General features: G+C 58.2%; 1 protein-coding gene across 3 annotated transcripts; it reads left to right on the forward strand.

Moving 5' to 3' along the window:
- Positions 1-5963: 5963 nt before the first annotated feature.
- taf6l (TAF6-like RNA polymerase II, p300/CBP-associated factor (PCAF)-associated factor) lies at positions 5964-16977 on the forward strand. Of its 3 annotated transcripts, none has more exons than XM_069180211.1 (12): positions 5964-6070; positions 6931-7162; positions 8153-8239; positions 8755-8905; positions 11376-11426; positions 11510-11604; positions 12154-12228; positions 13260-13480; positions 14117-14249; positions 14935-15063; positions 15534-15991; positions 16606-16977. In XM_069180211.1, exons 2-12 carry the CDS (start codon positions 7016-7018, stop codon positions 16955-16957), a joined length of 1899 nt encoding a protein of 632 aa, XP_069036312.1. In that variant the 5' UTR covers positions 5964-6070; positions 6931-7015; the 3' UTR covers positions 16958-16977. The 3 variants fall into 3 exon arrangements, with proteins under 3 accessions (XP_069036312.1, XP_069036311.1, XP_069036313.1); XM_069180210.1 differs by having other exon boundaries at positions 5992-6590; XM_069180212.1 differs by having other exon boundaries at positions 5992-6122.
- The last annotated feature ends 355 nt before the right edge of the window (positions 16978-17332 follow it).

Here is a 17332-nt window from a genome sequence, read left to right on the forward strand (position 1 = left end):
GGCAACAGACCGGTTAATAACCAGGGACTGGCAACAGACCGGTTAATAACCAGGGACTGGCAACAGACCGGTTAATAACCAGGGACTGGCAACAGACTGGTTAATAACCAGGGACAGGCAACAGACCGGTTAATAACCAGGGACAGGCAACAGACCGGTTAATAACCAGGGACTGGCAACAGACCGGTTAATAACCAGGGACTGGCAACAGACTGGTTAATAACCAGGGACAGGCAACAGACCGGTTAATAACCAGGGACTGGCAACAGACTGGTTAATAACCAGGAGACTGGCAACAGACCGGTTAATAACCAGGGACTGGCAACAGACTGGTTAATAACCAGGAGACTGGCAACAGACCAGTTAATAACCAGGAGACTGGCAACAGACTGGTTAATAACCAGGGACTGGCAACAGACTGGTTAATAACCAGGAGACTGGCAACAGACCGGTTAATAACCAGGAGACTGGCAACAGACTGGTTAATAACCAGGGACTGGCAACAGAACGGTTAATAACCAGGGACTGGCAACAGACCGGTTAATAACCAGGGACTGGCAACAGACTGGTTAATAACCAGGGACAGGCAACAGACCGGTTAATAACCAGGGACTGGCAACAGACCGGTTAATAACCAGAGACTGGCAACAGACTGGTTAATAACCAGGGACTGGCAACAGACCGGTTAATAACCAGGGACTGGCAACAGACTGGTTAATAACCAGGGACTGGCAACAGACCGGTTAATAACCAGAGACTGGCAACAGACCGGTTAATAACCAGGGACTGGCAACAGTCCGGTTAATAACCAGGGACTGGCAACAGACCGGTTAATAACCAGGAGACTGGCAACAGACCGGTTAATAACCAGGGACTGGCAACAGACCGGTTAATAACCAGGAGACTGGCAACAGACCGGTTAATAACCAGGGACTGCTAACAGAGCGGTTAATAACCAGGAGACTGGCAACAGACCGGTTAATAACCAGGGACTGGCAACAGACCGGTTAATAACCAGGAGACTGGCAACAGACCGGTTAATAACCAGGAGACTGGCAACAGACTGGTTAATAACCAGGGACTGGCAACAGACCGGTTAATAACCAGGGACTGGCAACAGAGCGGTTAATAACCAGGAGACTGGCAACAGACCGGTTAACTAACCAGGACCCTGGTTAAATATGGAGGGGCTCTGCAACTGCAGGAGACTGGTTCAGTCCCCTGCCGCACTGGAACAGAATGGTTATATGTAACCAGAGCTCTGGAAGTGAAGCTCTGCAGGGAGACTCGACCACCAAGACCTTCTAGGCCTCCGAGTTGTGGAATGCTGCTCTGTCTCCCTAATTGCTAAATTGGAGAGCGGTCAGGGGGGTCAGTATAACTGGCTTGGTCCTGGTCCTACCCCAGCCCCGCCTCAGGGAGAGGCAGGGGCAACAGTAATCACCCGAACAGCATCTCCACACCCTGGTGCTTTTTGTAGCAGAAATTCACTAAGAAAAACCTTTTACCTGTAGCGCATCTGTATATAAGTGTCTCTTTAAGTAGCTCTTTGCTGGAGAAGAAATAGATTCCCTTGTCTTGTCAAGATGTTTGACCTTTAAAACCCAGCTGGAATTGTTATCGATACCCATTCAGACCGAGATCCTGCTTTGGGAATTGTGCCTGGAAAAGCTGCGTCCTCTCCTTCCACAGCCTCAACCCATCCCCCCTCACCCCTGACCCCTGACCTCTGACCCCAGGCCGAAGTCTTACCCCTAAACCCTGATCCAGAGTCAATGACTGGCTTTGTCACGAGGTCTCCTCTACCCAAATGTAGCTCAGTGCATGGGGGGTGGGGGGGGACTCTAGATTTTAAAGAGGCGTTGAGTTGTCTTGTGTGGGCCAGCTGTGTGCTGTAAACACACACACACACGCACACACGCATAGGGAATAAAGCACAGGTGTCTCAGAAACCTAGCAAGGGGGCTGTTTCATGAAAGGAAAACCAAGGACGATACGCCTGCAGTGAAGTCAGCCCAGTGATCCGCTGAGCTTCTCCTTTTTCGAACGGGCAGAGTTTGTTTCTTTGTCCAATATGACTTATTATCATTTTTTTCAAAAAAGACGCACAGGCGCGCACATGGGAGAGAGAGACAGTAGATTTCAAAGACACTGTTGGCCCCCCCCCCCGACGCGTGCCCAAAAGAAAAAGACTCAGACTCGGGCGCCCAAAGAACCCAGGGTCTTCAGCAGCACGGCTGGGTAGCCTGTTCCACACCCCCACCACCCTTGGTGAAAACAGATGTCTCCTGTTGTTGATTTTAAATGCTCTTCCACACAGTTTCCACTGGTTTCCACTGGATCCCCTGCTTGTTAACATGAATACTCTTGGCTGCAAACTTGAATCCCCATCAGTAAGACCCGGGTTGGAGACCCCATGGCCAGTTTTTCTTCCAGCTCAGCTCTCCACTACTTCCCGAAATCCTTTATTCTTTCATTCCTTTCTGGCTTAACATTTGTCATCCTTTACAGTGGCCAAATGGTTCAGAGTCTTCATTATCGTAGTTTTAAATAGAGCTAAAGAGGATTGGGTGATTTCTAATTATTTAAATGATCGGGTCAATTAGGAGATCGGTTGAGTAGCTGAGAGCTCAGCTGGACGCAAAGCTAGACAGTGGAGTGAGCAGGCAGGACTGGAAGGGTCCATTCCCCTATCCATCAGATTACATCCATCCATTCCTGCCTCTATCCCTCTCTCCATCAGATTACATCCATCCATCCCTGCCTCTATCCCTCTCTCCATCAAATTCCATCTATCTATTCCTGCCTCTATCCCTCTCTCCATCAGATTCCATCCATCCATTCCTGCCTCTATCCCTCTCTCCATCAGATTCCATCCATCCATTCCTGCCTCTATCCCTCTCTCCATCAGATTCCATCCATCCATTCCTGCCTCTATCCCTCTCTCCATCAGATTCCATCCATCCATTCCTGCCTCTATCCCTCTCTCCATCAAATTCCATCTATCTATTCCTGCCTCTATCCCTCTCTCCATCAGATTCCATCCATCCATTCCTGCCTCTATCCCTCTCTCCATCAAATTCCATCTATCTATTCCTGCCTCTATCCCTCTCTCCATCAGATTCCATCCATCCATTCCTGCCTCTATCCCTCTCTCCATCAGATTCCATCCATCCATTCCTGCCTCTATCCCTCTCCATCAGATTCCATCCATCCATTCCTGCCTCTATCCCTCTCTCCATCAGATTCCATCCATCCATTCCTGCCTCTATCCCTCTCTCCATCAAATTCCATCCATTCCTGCCTCTATCCCTCTCTCCATCAAATTCCATCTATCTATTCCTGCCTCTATCCCTCTCTCCATCAGATTCCATCCATCCATTCCTGCCTCTATCCCTCTCTCCATTCAATTCCATCCATTCCTGCCTCTATCCCTCTCTCCATCAGATTCCATCCATCCATCCCTGCCTCTATCCCTCTCTCCATCAGATTCCATCCATCCATTCCTGCCTCTATCCCTCTCTCCATCAAATTCCATCTATCTATTCCTGCCTCTATCCCTCTCTCCATCAAATTCCATCCATTCCTGCCTCTATCCCTCTCTCCATCAAATTCCATCCATTCCTGCCTCTATCCCTCTCTCCATCAGATTCCATCTATCTATTCCTGCCTCTATCCCTCTCTCCATCAGATTCCATCTATCTATTCCTGCCTCTATCCCGCTCTCCATCAGATTCCATCCATTCCTGCCTCTCTCCCTCTATCAAATTCCACCCATCCGTCACACACTCATCCACAGGTAGTGGTTACAGGAGCAGCACCAAGTGTTTGGAAACCGCGGGGGTTTTATTTGTGAATAAAAGTGAGCCCGCCCCTCTGATAAAACACCACCTCTAAGCTGCAGAAACCTTGAGAAACGAACCCTCCCCCCACCCAGCTCCTCGGTGCAGAGCACCTGCAGAAGAAGCTCAAGCAGGGCGCTGCATCAGCAGATGCAGGCTGCACAGGAACAAGGAAAGGGTTATTCCCTGCTGGGAAGAGAAGAAAAGAAGCACAACGTTTCGGATAGGGAAGCCTTCTCCGGGAGTGAGCTCAAACACTTAACCTCAACACCCGAAGGAGGATCCATGGCTGAAACGTTCTGTCTCCTTTCTCCTCTTTTCAGCGACAGAAATAAGCGGCACTCTCCCTTTCTCCAAGTGCGGCGGGCCTGAGATTCGGATCAAGAGTCTTTTGGGGGTTGTTTTTTTCCAAAAAAGGCGATAAATCGGTACAAAGGGTTTGTTTGTTTTTTTTCTTTTTCTGAAAATGTGCGGCATTTCGACTTGTTATTGTCACAGATCCTGGCAAGAAAAATGGAGGAAAAAATGTTTTATCTTACGAAGAATAAAAAAAAAACAATATAAAAAACATTCTATTTCAAACTGCTTTCCTGTGTCGTCTGCATGAATCTAGAAATGCATCCGTTTCCATAAAATAATTTCAGCTTCTCTGTGTCCTCACATCCTTCAACACCGCAAGAGGGCTCTGAGTACATCTCAGCCAGCAGCCAGATCACCCTGCAGCTCCCCACTGGCAGCCCCACTGGAGCCCAGCAGTGTGAGCCTGGCCAGTACCTGGAGGGGAGACTCCTGGGAGAGCTGAGGCTGCTGCTGGAAGAGGTGTGAGTGGGGCCAGCAGGGGGCGCTCACCCTGTGGTCTGTGTGGGTCCTGATGCCCCAGTATAGTGACGGGGACACTTTAATGAAAAAAGACACCGTCCTTCGGATGAGACGTAAAACCGAGGTCCTGACTCTCTGTGGTCATTAACAATCCCAGGGTGTTCTTGTTAAGAGTAGGGGTGTTACCCCAGTGTCCTGGCCAAATTTCCCCCCTGGCCTTTACCCCTCATGGCCTCCTAATAACCCCCCTCTCTGAACTGGCTCCATCACTCTGCTCTCCTCCTCACTGAGAGCTGGGGTGCTGGGGAGCTGCACACAGGTGGTGGTGGAGGGGATCCCCATTACCTGTAAAGTGCTTTAAGTGGAGTGTCCAGAAAAGCGCTATGTAAGTGTAAGCAATTATTATTATTATTATTAACTCTGGGTTGAGCTGTTGAAGCCTGTAACCCTGAGCTGAACATCAGGGTTACAGGCACAGCCTGGTGCTCTTCAAGTTTCCCAATGCAATCTGTGACCCCACACCACACCAATTTTCAAAGCACAATAAACTGTGAACAAGACATGTGGGAGAAGACACAGATGTGGATGAAGCCAGGTAGGAGATGGCTTTGTTGTTCGATTAATTGCAGTCGGTGCTGGTTTCCTTGGTGTCACAATAGCACCCAGCCAAGCGAGGCTGCACAGACGAAACAAGGTTGTACTGTTGCAGTGACTTAAACTTTCTTTGTGTTCAGGATGGCTGTGATGCACTACAAATGTGTTTAAAATACAAAAGCATGCATTGTGTACAGAGCAAGAGGGCGGTATCTAAACCTCGGGGCATTTTGATATATTTAAACAATTGTCAGTTGCTGTAAGTGTGTCCCCCAGTATACTGGTTGAACAACACGGCCTTGTTAAAAGTTTCCCTTAATTCATCTGGTGCAGGAGTTCCTCTCTCCTCCCCCTGATCTGCTGTGCAGAACGGCCGCTGTGAGTCTCCCAGGTGGGGCCGCTGGTGCAGAATGATCACTGTGCGTCTCCCAGGTGGGGCTGCTGGTGCAGAATGAGCACTGTGCGTCTCCCAGGTGGGGACTTCTCTTCAGTGGTGAATGTAGCTGTGTGCCCACCTTTGTGCACAGTGCTTTGGGTCTGAAAAAAACACTAATTCAGTGCATGCATCTACATTCAAACAGAGGGAAAACAAACAATCCCGTGCAAAGCTCTTTCAGCGTCTCTCGAACGGAACAGCGTCATTCCACGCGGCGCCCTCATTGCGTCACACGCCGCCGCTTGTGTGACAGCCCCTGCGGCCAATCGCTGCGCGGGAAGGGCGGGGCTGCGCGGGCCCGGAAGCTGGATGTAGTAGTGCAGGGGAAGAGCTGAGCGGGTCCGTGTTCGGGGATCACAGGCAGTCCGGTTGTTTGAAGGTACAGGGCAGCCTCATGGGGTTTCAAATGCAAGGTGTTATGAGCTTTGACGGTAATGGCTTAAAAATGGAAGAAGGCGAGAGAGAATGAAGTTAATTTGCGATTTTGCGATCCAGCTTTCTGCACGAATGCTGCACAGTACGGCAGGTTATCTGTTGGTGGCGAGTTTCGTCGATATGGGCAAATTGGAAATTGAAGGTGACAAAATGGGGACTTCAGGTTGATAGCCGTGGTTCCGGACCGAAAAACGGCTGAATTATTTCAAAGGCGTTCTCTGAAAGTGAGCGCTGGGTGCCAGCGGGAGATTCTGAAGTCGCTGCACTTTGTGCGCGCTGGGAAACTGCTGCACAGAGGCAGGAGAGCTGAAAACAAAGTTAGGAACAGCAAGCTAGAGCTGACTGTCTGACCTCTTCTTTCATCGACAAAACATAACGAAAAGCCCCGAGAGGAACTGTCCTAGTCTTGACATCAGCGCGCGAGAAAAAAAAAGGCGATATGATTGTTCTGATATGAGACAGAGGTGTGCATGAACGGGTTTTCCTCTTCTTCTTCTTCTTCTTCTTCTTCTTCTGTCTTCCTAAATGCGTTTTCTGGACCAAGCCGGCCCTCGGGACCACGTCAGCGCTCGGCGCGAAACTAGGAGCCCCGCGCGGGCAGTAAACAGGAGATGCTGCTTTACACCAAGAGCGGTGGAGGTGTGGAGCAAGCCCGCACGCAGTCCGTGTTGGTTGACCTGTTGTTCAGCTAATCGAGATCGAGGCTTAGTGAGCTCTGAGCTGCCCTATAAGCAAGAGGAGTTGAAAGGTTTACTCCTGTTTGCAATCTCTCTGGTCTGTTTTTGTTTTTTTTTGCCCTCCTAGGTCTGTGAGGAGTTCTTTTCCCCCCTGTGCTGTTCCGGAGGGTCCTGAAGAGAGGGAGAGGGAGGGGAGGGGGGGGGCGTTGGCGATGGGGGACCGCGAAGAGAGGCGGTTCGCGGAGGTGCCGCGTGAGTCCGTTCGTCTCATGGCTGAGAGCGCCGGCGTGGAGCTCAGCGACGACATCGCCGCCCTGCTGGCCGAGGACGTGTGTTACCGCCTCAGGGAAGCGACACAGGTATAGTCCGAGAGGGGGATTCTGGGGATTCAGTGAAGGAGTCCCATAGCCAGCAGCCATATCCCCCTGCAGCTCACCACTGGCAGCCCCACTGGAGCCCAGCAGTGTGAGCCTGGCCAGTACCTGGAGGGGAGACTCCTGGGAAAGCTGAGGCTGCTGCTGGAAGAGGTGTGAGTGGGGCCAGCAGGGGGCGCTCACCCTGCGGACTGTGTGGGTCCTGATGCCCCAGTATAGTGACGGGGGACACTAGACTGTAAACAGGCGCCGTCCTTCAGATGAGACGTAAAACTGAGGTCCTGACTCTCTGTGGTCATAAAAAATCCCAGGGTGTTTCTCGAGAAGAGTAGGGGTGTTACCCCAGTGTCCTGGCCAAATTTGCCCCCTGACCTTTACCCATCATGGCCTCCTAATAACCCCCCTCTCTGAACTGGCTCCATCACTCTGCTCTCCTCCCCACTGAGAGCTGGTGTGGGGAGCGGACTGGCGCCTCATCCAGGTGGGGGTACACACTGGTGGTGGTGGAGGGGATCCCCATTACCTGTAAAGCGCTTTGAGTGGAGTGTCCAGAAAAGCGCTATATAAGTGTAAGCAATTATTATTATTATTATTATTATTATTATTAATTATAATTATTATCCCTGGGGCCCGCTGCGTGCCTGAGCCGCTGGAGCAGACCGGGCTGCGGTTCCCTCCGCTGCCACCAGGGGGCACTGCTCCATCTCGCATCACTGGGGCAGGAAGAGAGTGCTTCGCTCACCCTAGTGTCCCATAGGGGCAAGTTAGCTTTGCAGGCAGGTGAAGACATCACGCCCCTACGGGATCGTTCCTTCCCACCGAACAAGAGGAGAAGACCCGTTGCCCGTCGCTAAAAGTGCAGCCGTTCGCCTCCTCCACCACTAGGGGGCGCCGCTGCACGTCCCGTCCCTGGGGCAGGCAGAGGACGCCCGGCTGCCCTCAGGCTCCTGAGGCGCTGTGCTTGTCTCCCCGCAGAGCGGCTCGCAGTTCATGCGGCACGCCAAGCGCAGGAAGCTGACCGTGGAGGACTTCAACCGAGCGCTGCGCTGGAGCAACGTGGAGGTGAGACGCCCCCCCCGCCCTTGTCTTGACCAGCCTGGGGGAAGATTTTAACCCAGGGCCCAGCAGGTGTGAGCCTGGCCAGTACCTGGAGGGGAGACTCCTGGGAGAGCTGAGGCTGCTGCTGGAAGAGGTGTTAGTGGGGCCAGCAGGGGGCGCTCACCCTGCGGTCTGTGTGGGTCCTGATACCCCAGTATAGTGACGGGGGACACTAGACTGTAAACAGGCGCCGTCCTTCGGATGAGACATACAACCGAGGTCCTGACTCTCTGTGGTCATTAAAAACCCCAGGGTGTTTCTCGAGAAGAGTAGGGGTGTGACTTTTGTGCCGATTTCAGACGCCCAGGCAGGGCGTTCCAGCTTCCTGCAGGCGGAGCTGCACCGCATAGTTTCTGCCAGCAGGGCGGCGCTCTGAGAGCAGCAGCAGCAGCAGGCAGTGTGTGTGTGCCGTGCTGCCCATTTGCAGGCAGGCGGGCCTGCTTGGTTGACAACCCCCCCCCTCCCCACCCCCCCTGCAGGCGGTGTGTGGGTACGGCGCCCAGGACGCGCTGCCCTTCCGGCCCCTCAAGGAGGGGGAGCTGTACTTCGTGGAGGACCGGGAGATCAACCTGGTGGAGCTGGCGCTGGCCACCAACATCCCGAAGGGCTGCGCGGAGACCATGGTGCGAGGTAGGCAGTCCATCACAGGACACGCACACACACACACGCCAGGGCCAATTCACCCCCCCAGCCTGTCTCTGGACTGTGGGAGGAAACCCACTTGAACAAGGGGGAGAACACACAGACTCCACACAGACAGCACCCTGGGGCCCCAGAGCTGCAAGGCAGCATTGCTGGCCACTGCGCCCTGTTTTGATGACATTCCAGCTGGAAATCCTCAGCTGCTGACATCTCTCATGCGTGAGGGAGTGGACATGATAGTGACCCAGTGGATGAGGGAGTGGACATGGTAGTGACCCAGGGCGAGAGGGGGCGCATGAGGGAGTGGACATGATAGTGACTCAGGGCGAGAGGGGGTGCGTGAGGGAGTGGACATGGTAGTGACCCGGGGCGAGAGGGGGCGCGTGAGGGAGTGGACATGATAGTGACCCGGCGCGTGAGGGAGTGGACATGATAGTGACTCAGGGCGAGAGGGGGTGCGTGAGGGAGTGGACATGGTAGTGACCCGGGGCGAGAGGGGGCGCGTGAGGGAGTGGACATGATAGTGATCCAGGGTGAGAGGGGGTGCGTGAGGGAGTGGACATGGTAGTGATCCGGGGCGAGAGGGGGCGCGTGAGGGAGTGGACATGATAGTGACCCAGGGTGACAGGGGGCGCGTGAGGGAGTGGACATGATAGTGACCCAGTGGACGAGGAAGTGGACATGATAGTGACCCAAGGCGAGAGGGGGAGCGTGAGGGAGTGGACATGATAGTGACCCAGGGTGAGAGGGGGCGCGTGAGGGAGTGGACATGATAGTGACCCAGTGGACGAGGAAGTGGACATGATAGTGACCCAGGGCGAGAGGGGGAGCGTGAGGGAGTGGACATGATAGTGACCCAGGGTGAGAGGGGGTGCTTGAGAGAGTTGACATGTTAGTGACCCAGGGCGAGAGGGGGCGCGTGAGGGAGTGGACATGATAGTGACCCGGGGCGAGAGGGGGCGCGTGAGGGAGTGGACATGATAGTGACCCAGGGCGAGAGGGGGCGCGTGAGGGAGTGGACATGATAGTGACCCAGTGTGAGAGGTGGGTGCGTGAGGGAGTGGACATGATAGTGACCCAGGGCGAGAGGGGGCGCGTGAGGGAGTGGACATGATAGTGACCCGGGGCGAGAGGGGGCGCGTGAGGGAGTGGACATGATAGTGACCCGGGGCGAGAGGGGGCGCGTGAGGGAGTGGACATGATAGTGACCCGGGGCGAGAGGGGGCGCGTGAGGGAGTGGACATGATAGTGACCCGGGGCGAGAGGGGGCGCGTGAGGGAGTGGACATGATAGTGACCCGGCGCGTGAGGGAGTGGACATGATAGTGACCCGGGGCGAGAGGGGACGCATGAGGGAGTGGACATGATAGTGACCCAGGGCGAGAGGGGGCGCGTGAGGGAGTGGACATGATAGTGACCCAGGGCGAGAGGGGGCGCGTGAGGGAGTGGACATGATAGTGACCCGGGGCGAGAGGGGGTGACTGAGGGAGTGGACATGATAGTGACCCGGCGCGTGAGGGAGTGGACATGATAGTGACCCAGGGCGAGAGGGGGCGCGTGAGGGAGTGGACATGATAGTGACCCGGGGCGAGAGGGGGCGCGTGAGGGAGTGGACATGATAGTGACCCGGGGCGAGAGGGGGTGACTGAGGGAGTGGACATGATAGTGACCCAGGGCGAGAGGGGGGAGGTGCGTGAGGGAGTGGACATGATAGTGACCCAGGGCGAGAGGGGGCGCATGAGGGAGTGGACATGATAGTGACCCGGGGCGAGAGGGGGGAGGTGCGTGAGGGAGTGGACATGATAGTGACCCAGGGCGAGAGGGGGCGCATGAGGGAGTGGACATGATAGTGACCCGGGGCGAGAGGGGGGAGGTGCGTGAGGGAGTGGACATGATAGTGACCCAGGGCGAGAGGGGGCGCGTGAGGGAGTGGACATGATAGTGACCCGGGGCGAGAGGGGGCGCGTGAGGGAGTGGACATGATAGTGACCCAGGGCGAGAGGGGGCGCATGAGGGAGTGGACATGATAGTGACCCGGGGCGAGAGGGGGGAGGTGCGTGAGGGAGTGGACATGATAGTGACCCAGGGCGAGAGGGGGCGCGTGAGGGAGTGGACATGATAGTGACCCAGGGCGAGAGGGGGCGCGTGAGGGAGTGGACGTGATAGTGACCCGGGGCGAGAGGGGGGAGGTGCGTGAGGGAGTGGACATGATAGTGACCCAGGGCGAGAGGGGGCGCGTGAGGGAGTGGACATGATAGTGACCCAGGGCGAGAGGGGGCGCGTGAGGGAGTGGACATGATAGTGACCCAGGGCGAGAGGGGGAGCGTGAGGGAGTGGACGTGATAGTGACCCAGGGCGAGAGGGGGCGCGTGAGGGAGTGGACGTGATAGTGACCCAAGCTGGGTGCCTCCACTTGCCGTCTGTGCGTTGATATTACCACTGTGTGTCCTCCCTTGCAGTGCAAGTCTCCTACCTGGATGGGAAGGGGAACCTGGAACCCCAGGGGACAGGTAAGCGGCCCGGGTTCGGCTGTGACACCTCTGCGCAAGGCGGAGGCAGAGCTCGGTTTCAGACCTCCTGCTTCCTCCTGCAGTGCCCACGGCCGTGCAGAATCTCTCGGACGACCTCCTGAAGTACTACCAGCAGACCACGCGCGCTATCCTGGGGGAGGACCAGCACCTGATGAAGGTCTGTCTCGAGGGGGGGGGGGGGTTTCTCAGACTGCCTCTGGATCCGCAAGGGAAAGACAGATGGAACTCCCTGTCCGGCAAAATCTAGAAGCGGCGTCCTGTCTTAGCTGGGGCTTTTGACGGGCATCTCCGCAGGCCTCTCCCGGCGGTCAGCACTGCCGCGTCACAGCGTGGGAACCCTGGGTTCAAATCCTGGGGGTGCTGTCTGTGTGGAGTCTGCACGTTCTCCCCCCCCCCGTCCACACGGGCGCTCCGGGTTCCTCCCACAGTCCCAAGAAGGGCTGGTGGGTGAACTGGCTTCTGGGGAAGTGTGTGTGTGTGTGTCCTGTGATGGACTGGCCTCCCTTCCAGGGTGGGTGTGTGTGTGTCCTGTGATGGACTGGCCTCCCTTCCAGGGTGGGTGTGTGTGTGTCCTGTGATGGACTGGCCTCCCTTCCAGGGTGGGTGTGTGTGTGTCCTGTGATGGACTGGCCTCCCTTCCAGGCTGTAGCCCGCCCTGTGCCCGTCGCTCCCCCGTGATGGGATCGTCCTCCCTCCGTCTCTCCAGGTGGCCCTGCTGGATCTCCAGTCCAACTCCAAGATCGCCGCCCTGCTGCCCTACTTCGTCTACGTCATCAGCGGGGTGAGTCCGCCCCGGGGAGGGCACGCGGGAACACTTGAGCGCTCAAGTGCGTCTTTCCAAGGACGGAAAGCGGGGCGTCACCCGGCCCCACGCCCTCTGCGGCGGGCCAGACCACGCTCCCGCGGGGAAGGCGTCTCGGGGGGGGGGGAGCGGGTTGGGGGTGCCTGGATCCCGGACCTCGAGCCACTGAGCCCCCCCCCCAGCACCCCGTTTCCCGCCCCTCCGTCGGTCTCCAAACACGCCGCGTGAAGCCCCGCTAAGCGTGCTCGTGCCCCCAAAGGGAAGTCAAATCCCACGTGTGTGTCTGTGTGTCTGTGTGTCTGTGTGTCTGTGTGTCTGTGTGTCTGTGTGTCTGTGTGTCTGTGTGTCTGTGTGTCTGGGAAAAGTGACCCTGTTGTGTGTCTGTGTGTCTGTGTGTCTGTGTGTCTGTGTGTCTGTGTGTCTGTGTGTCTGTGTGTCTGTGTGTCTGTGTGTCTGTGTGTCTGTGTGTCTGTGTGTCTGGGAAAAGTGACCCTGTTGTGTCTGTGTGTCTGTGTGTCTGTGTGTCTGTGTGTCTGTGTGTCTGTGTGTCTGTGTGTCTGTGTGTCTGTGTGTCTGTGTGTCTGTGTGTCTGTGTGTCTGTGTGTCTGGGAAAAGTGACCCTGTTGTGTCTGTGTGTCTGTGTGTCTGTGTGTCTGTGTGTCTGTGTGTCTGGGAAAAGTGACCCTGTTGCGTGTCTGCGTGTCTGCGTGTCTGCGTGTCTGCGTGTCTGCGTGTCTGCGTGTCTGCGTGTCTGCGAAAAGTGACCCTGTTGTGTGTCTGTGTGTCTGTGTGTCTGTGTGTCTGTGTGTCTGTGTGTCTGTGTGTCTGTGTGTCTGTGTGTCTGTGTGTCTGTGTGTCTGTGTGTCTGTGTGTCTGTGTGTGTGCGCCCGCCCGGCGGTATCCCGGTCCAGCCCCCGGATCTGCTGGGGATCGCGGCCAGGGCGTTCCTCGCGCTCTTGCCCTGCGATGATGGATCCTGGGTATGTGTGTGTGTGTGTGCACGCCCCCAGGTGAAGTCGGTGAGCCACGACCTGGAGCAGCTGAACCGCCTGCTGCACATGGTGAAGAGCCTGGTGCAGAACCCCTTCCTGTACCTGGGCTCCTACGTGCGCAGCCTGGTGTCCAGCATCATGTACTGCATCCTGGAGCCCCTGGCCGCCTCCATCAACCCCCTCAACGACCACTGGACCCTGCGCGACTACGCCGCCCTGCTGCTCAGCCACATCTTCTGGTAACTGCGCCCGGCGTGGTGGGAGTGGGGTGGGCGCTTTTTCCGGGATTTCCAGTGCTTGGCTGCTGTGGCCTCGGCGTTCCCAGTTCGCTCCTGGACTTTCCGGAGTCTCTAATCCCGCTGTTGATTCACCTCGACGGCCTTGTTCCGATGCCTCTCTCCGTCCGTGTGGCCCTCTTGTCCGTCGCGACCCCCCTCCCTCCTCTCTTCCTCACCCCCCTCCCTCCTCTCTTCCTCACCCCCTTCCTCACCCCCCTCCCTCCCTCCTCTCTTCCTCACCCCCCTCCCTCCTCTCTTCCTCACCGGGCAGCGGGGGGCTCCGTGCCCCCCCCCTCCTCCCCTCTCCCCCTGTCTGAGTGGAGAGGAGGCCCACCCGGCCCGTCGAATAGAGCAGGTCCCCGCTCGCCGAGGATCGGCTCCAGGTGTTCCTCCGGAGGACGCCGGGGTCGCGGCTTCCACAGCGGGGCCGGGCGGCTTGTTCCACGCCCCCGCCACCCCTTTGTGTAAAGTAGTGCCTCCTTTCCCCATCATCCTGCTGTGCTTGAAGAGCATGGCCGGGGCAGCTCATGACAGACACCCACGGCCAAGCCCCTAACCTGTCTCTCTGTCTCTCTGTCTCCGCGGACCCCCGCGCAGGACCCATGGTGACCTGGTGAGCGGGCTGTACCACCAGATCCTGCTGTCCCTGCAGAAGGTGCTGTCGGACCCCGTGCGGCCCCTGTGCTCCCACTACGGCGCCGTGGTGGGCCTGCACGCCCTGGGGTGGAAGGTAGGCGCCGGGGCCGTCCGAGCCGAGCCCCCCTTATAATAATAATAATTGCTTACACTTATATAGCGCTTTTCTGGACACTCCACTCAAAGCGCTTTACAGGTCAGGGGGATCCCCTCCACCACCACCAGTGTGTACCCCCACCTGGATGAGGCGCCAGTCTGCTCCCCACACCCCAGCTCTCAGTGGGGAGGAGAGCAGAGTGATGGAGCCAGTTCAGAGAGGGGGGTTATTAGGAGGCCATGATGGGTAAAGGCCAGGGGGGAATTTGGCCAGGACACCGGGGTAACACCCCTACTCTTCTCGAGAAACACCCTGGGGTTTTTAATGACCACAGAGAGTCAGGACCTCGGTTTTACATCTCATCTGAAGGACGGCACCTGTTTACAGTCTAGTGTCCCCGTCACTATACTGGGACATCAGGACCCACACAGACCGCAGGGTGAGCGCCCCCTGCTGGCCCCACTAACACCTCTTCCAGCAGCAGCCTCAGCTCTCCCAGGAGTCTCCCCTCCAGGCACTGGCCAGGCTCACACTGCTGAGCTCCAGTGGGGCTGCCAGTGGGGAGCTGCAGAGTGATATGGCTGCTGGCATACAGGGATCTGCGTGCGCGGTAGGAAGGTCGTGGTGATCTTGGCGGCGGAGCTGATCTCTGGTTCCCTCTCTCCCCCTCTCTCCCCCCCAGGCTGTGGAGCGAGTGCTCTATCCCCACCTGCCCGCCTACTGGTCCAACCTGCAGGCCGTGCTGGACGACTACTCCGTGTCCAACGCCCAGGTCAAGGCCGACGGCCACAAGGTCTACGGGGCCATCCTGGTAGGTGGACAGCGGCCGGCGGGTCCAAAGCGACTCCTCCCACATTCTAGGACCCCCACCCCCCCCTCCCCCGGAGAGACGCCCTCGGAGCCAGCGACCCTGTGAAGGCAACGGAAGTGCCTCTCGCCGAGGGGCGGGCGCTCGCCCGGAGCCCCCTGCGGAGGACGGGGGTTCCCGTGGCACAGTCGCTGGGTTTGAACCCGGGAACCTGCTGGGCGTGTATCTTAGCAATGGACCTCCTGGAAGCATTCTGCAGTGTGCTAGGGCAGAAGTCAGGTTATTGTCAAAGGGGAGATGCAGGTCTTGTGTATATGATTATTATTATGATTATTATGATTATTATTATTATTATTATTATTATTATTAACTGAAGTAGGGGGCTGCAAAGGAACAAGAAGGGGTTTATTCCAGGCTGGAAAGGAGACACAACATTTCCGGCTCCTCTTACGATGTGGGATTCCGGCCCGCAGGTGGCGGTGGAGAGGCTGTTGAAGATGAAGGCCCGGTCTCTCTCGGCGGCCCCGGGCAAGACCGGGGGGGGCCTGGGGGGCGGCTCCGCGGGCAGGGTGGGCCGGGAGAGCTCCCCGGGGCTCAGCCCCCCCCCCGAGCCCCTCTCCGAACCCGGCCTGGGCATCGCCACCCACCTGCAGGCGGGGGCCGTGGGCTGCCCCTGGGCCGAGTGGGCGCCGGTGCCCCTGCCCGGGATGTACGCCGAGCTCTACGCCTTCTTCGGGGACAGCCTGGCGGTGCGCTTCAGCAGCCCGGGGCCCCCCGCCGCGGCCCCCGACGCCCGAAGGGACCCCCCGGGCGGGGGGGGCGCCCACCTGGAGGCCTCCCGCAAGATGCCCCAGCTCACCGCCAACCTCAACATCAGCCCGCGCGACGATGACGGCAGCCCCCGCACGGAGCCCCCCCCGGTCTCGGGCAGGTAAGGGCTGCCGTCTCTCTCCCGGTCTTGGGGGGGGGGGGGCTGGCTGCCAGCCTTTCGAAATCGGTGCAAAACCTTGCTGGCAGCCAGTGCAGGGGTGGCAGCGCGGGAGTGATGCAATATAATTGTTGCCCTGTAGCTCTAACGTATTACTGGGGGGCCCTGGGGCCGCTGTCCGTGCGGAGTTTGCACGTTCTCCACGGATAGCCAGCACTGGCCCCGGTACGCCTTGGCCCGGTGTCGCCGCACTGGCGGATCGGGACGCAGGCTTCCCTGCCGCATTCCGCACCGTTACCGTACCTGCGGAACTGGTCCTGCACCTCCTCTCGCCGAGTCTGTTCTCCCTGGAGAAGGCGCTATATTGTTGTTATTATTGAAGGGAACGGGCCTTCAGCAGGCTGCTCAGCTGCCTGATTGATGTGGGGGATGGGGTGCACAAGGCCCACGTTAATTGGCTAATGGGAGGTTAATTGGCTTCCGGGAGGTTAATTGGCTGGTTGCCCTGGGCAACCTCGGGACAGGAGCAGCCCCCTGCCTGGCTGTAACACCCTTCCCAAGATGCAGCTTGCGCCCGGATCGCCTGATGCCCTCTCCGTGTCTCCTCTCTGCTCCAGGGGCCTGCCTCGCTCCTCCTCTTCCTCCTCCTCCTCCTCCTCGGCCCCGCGCTCCCGGTCCTCGCCCCGGCCGGCCGGCAGCGGCGCCGCCGCCCCCCCCCGCGACGTCTTCCCCAAGGCCCGCTGCCCCCCGCCGCAGGCCGGGCCCCCCGCCTTCTCCTTCCTGATCGGGGGCCGGCAGATGGGGCGCCGCTGCCTGGGCCGCCGTTTCCAGACCACCTTCGCCGCGCCGGCCCCCCGCCCCTGCCTGCCGCCCCGCGCCTACGCCCACAAGCTGCCCGTCATCGGCCGGGTGGGCAGGCCGGTGCGCCGCTGGGCCAGCGCCCACTACTCCCTGCAGCTGCCCCTCTGAGGGGGGGGTGGGGCGTCGGCGGTCCCGCCACTCCGGACCCCCGCCTGCAGCCGCCATCTTGTTCCCGCGGAGGGGTGGCGGCCCGACTCCGGAGGACGCCGGCGGGACACGGGGGGGCTCCCCGGCTCCTGAGCGGCGGCGTGAGCGTACTCCCGATTTTCTTTCCCGTTGCTTTCCCACGCGGATGGACGTTTTGGGACAATAAAAACACGAGGCGCCGCGCCAGCTCCCGCTGTAGGGGGCGCCCTGCCGACGGACAGGGGGGGGCCGCGTCACACATCGGGGTTGGGGGGCCGGACTGTGTGTCGGTGACGCGCCTCAGTCCGGCTCTCGCCGCCGGCCCTGCAACTGGCACGCCGCCAGGGGGCGCCGGTG

The sequence above is a fragment of the Lepisosteus oculatus genome, chromosome 18 (assembly GCF_040954835.1).
Source record: "Lepisosteus oculatus isolate fLepOcu1 chromosome 18, fLepOcu1.hap2, whole genome shotgun sequence".
Classification (NCBI taxonomy): domain Eukaryota; kingdom Metazoa; phylum Chordata; class Actinopteri; order Semionotiformes; family Lepisosteidae; genus Lepisosteus; species Lepisosteus oculatus.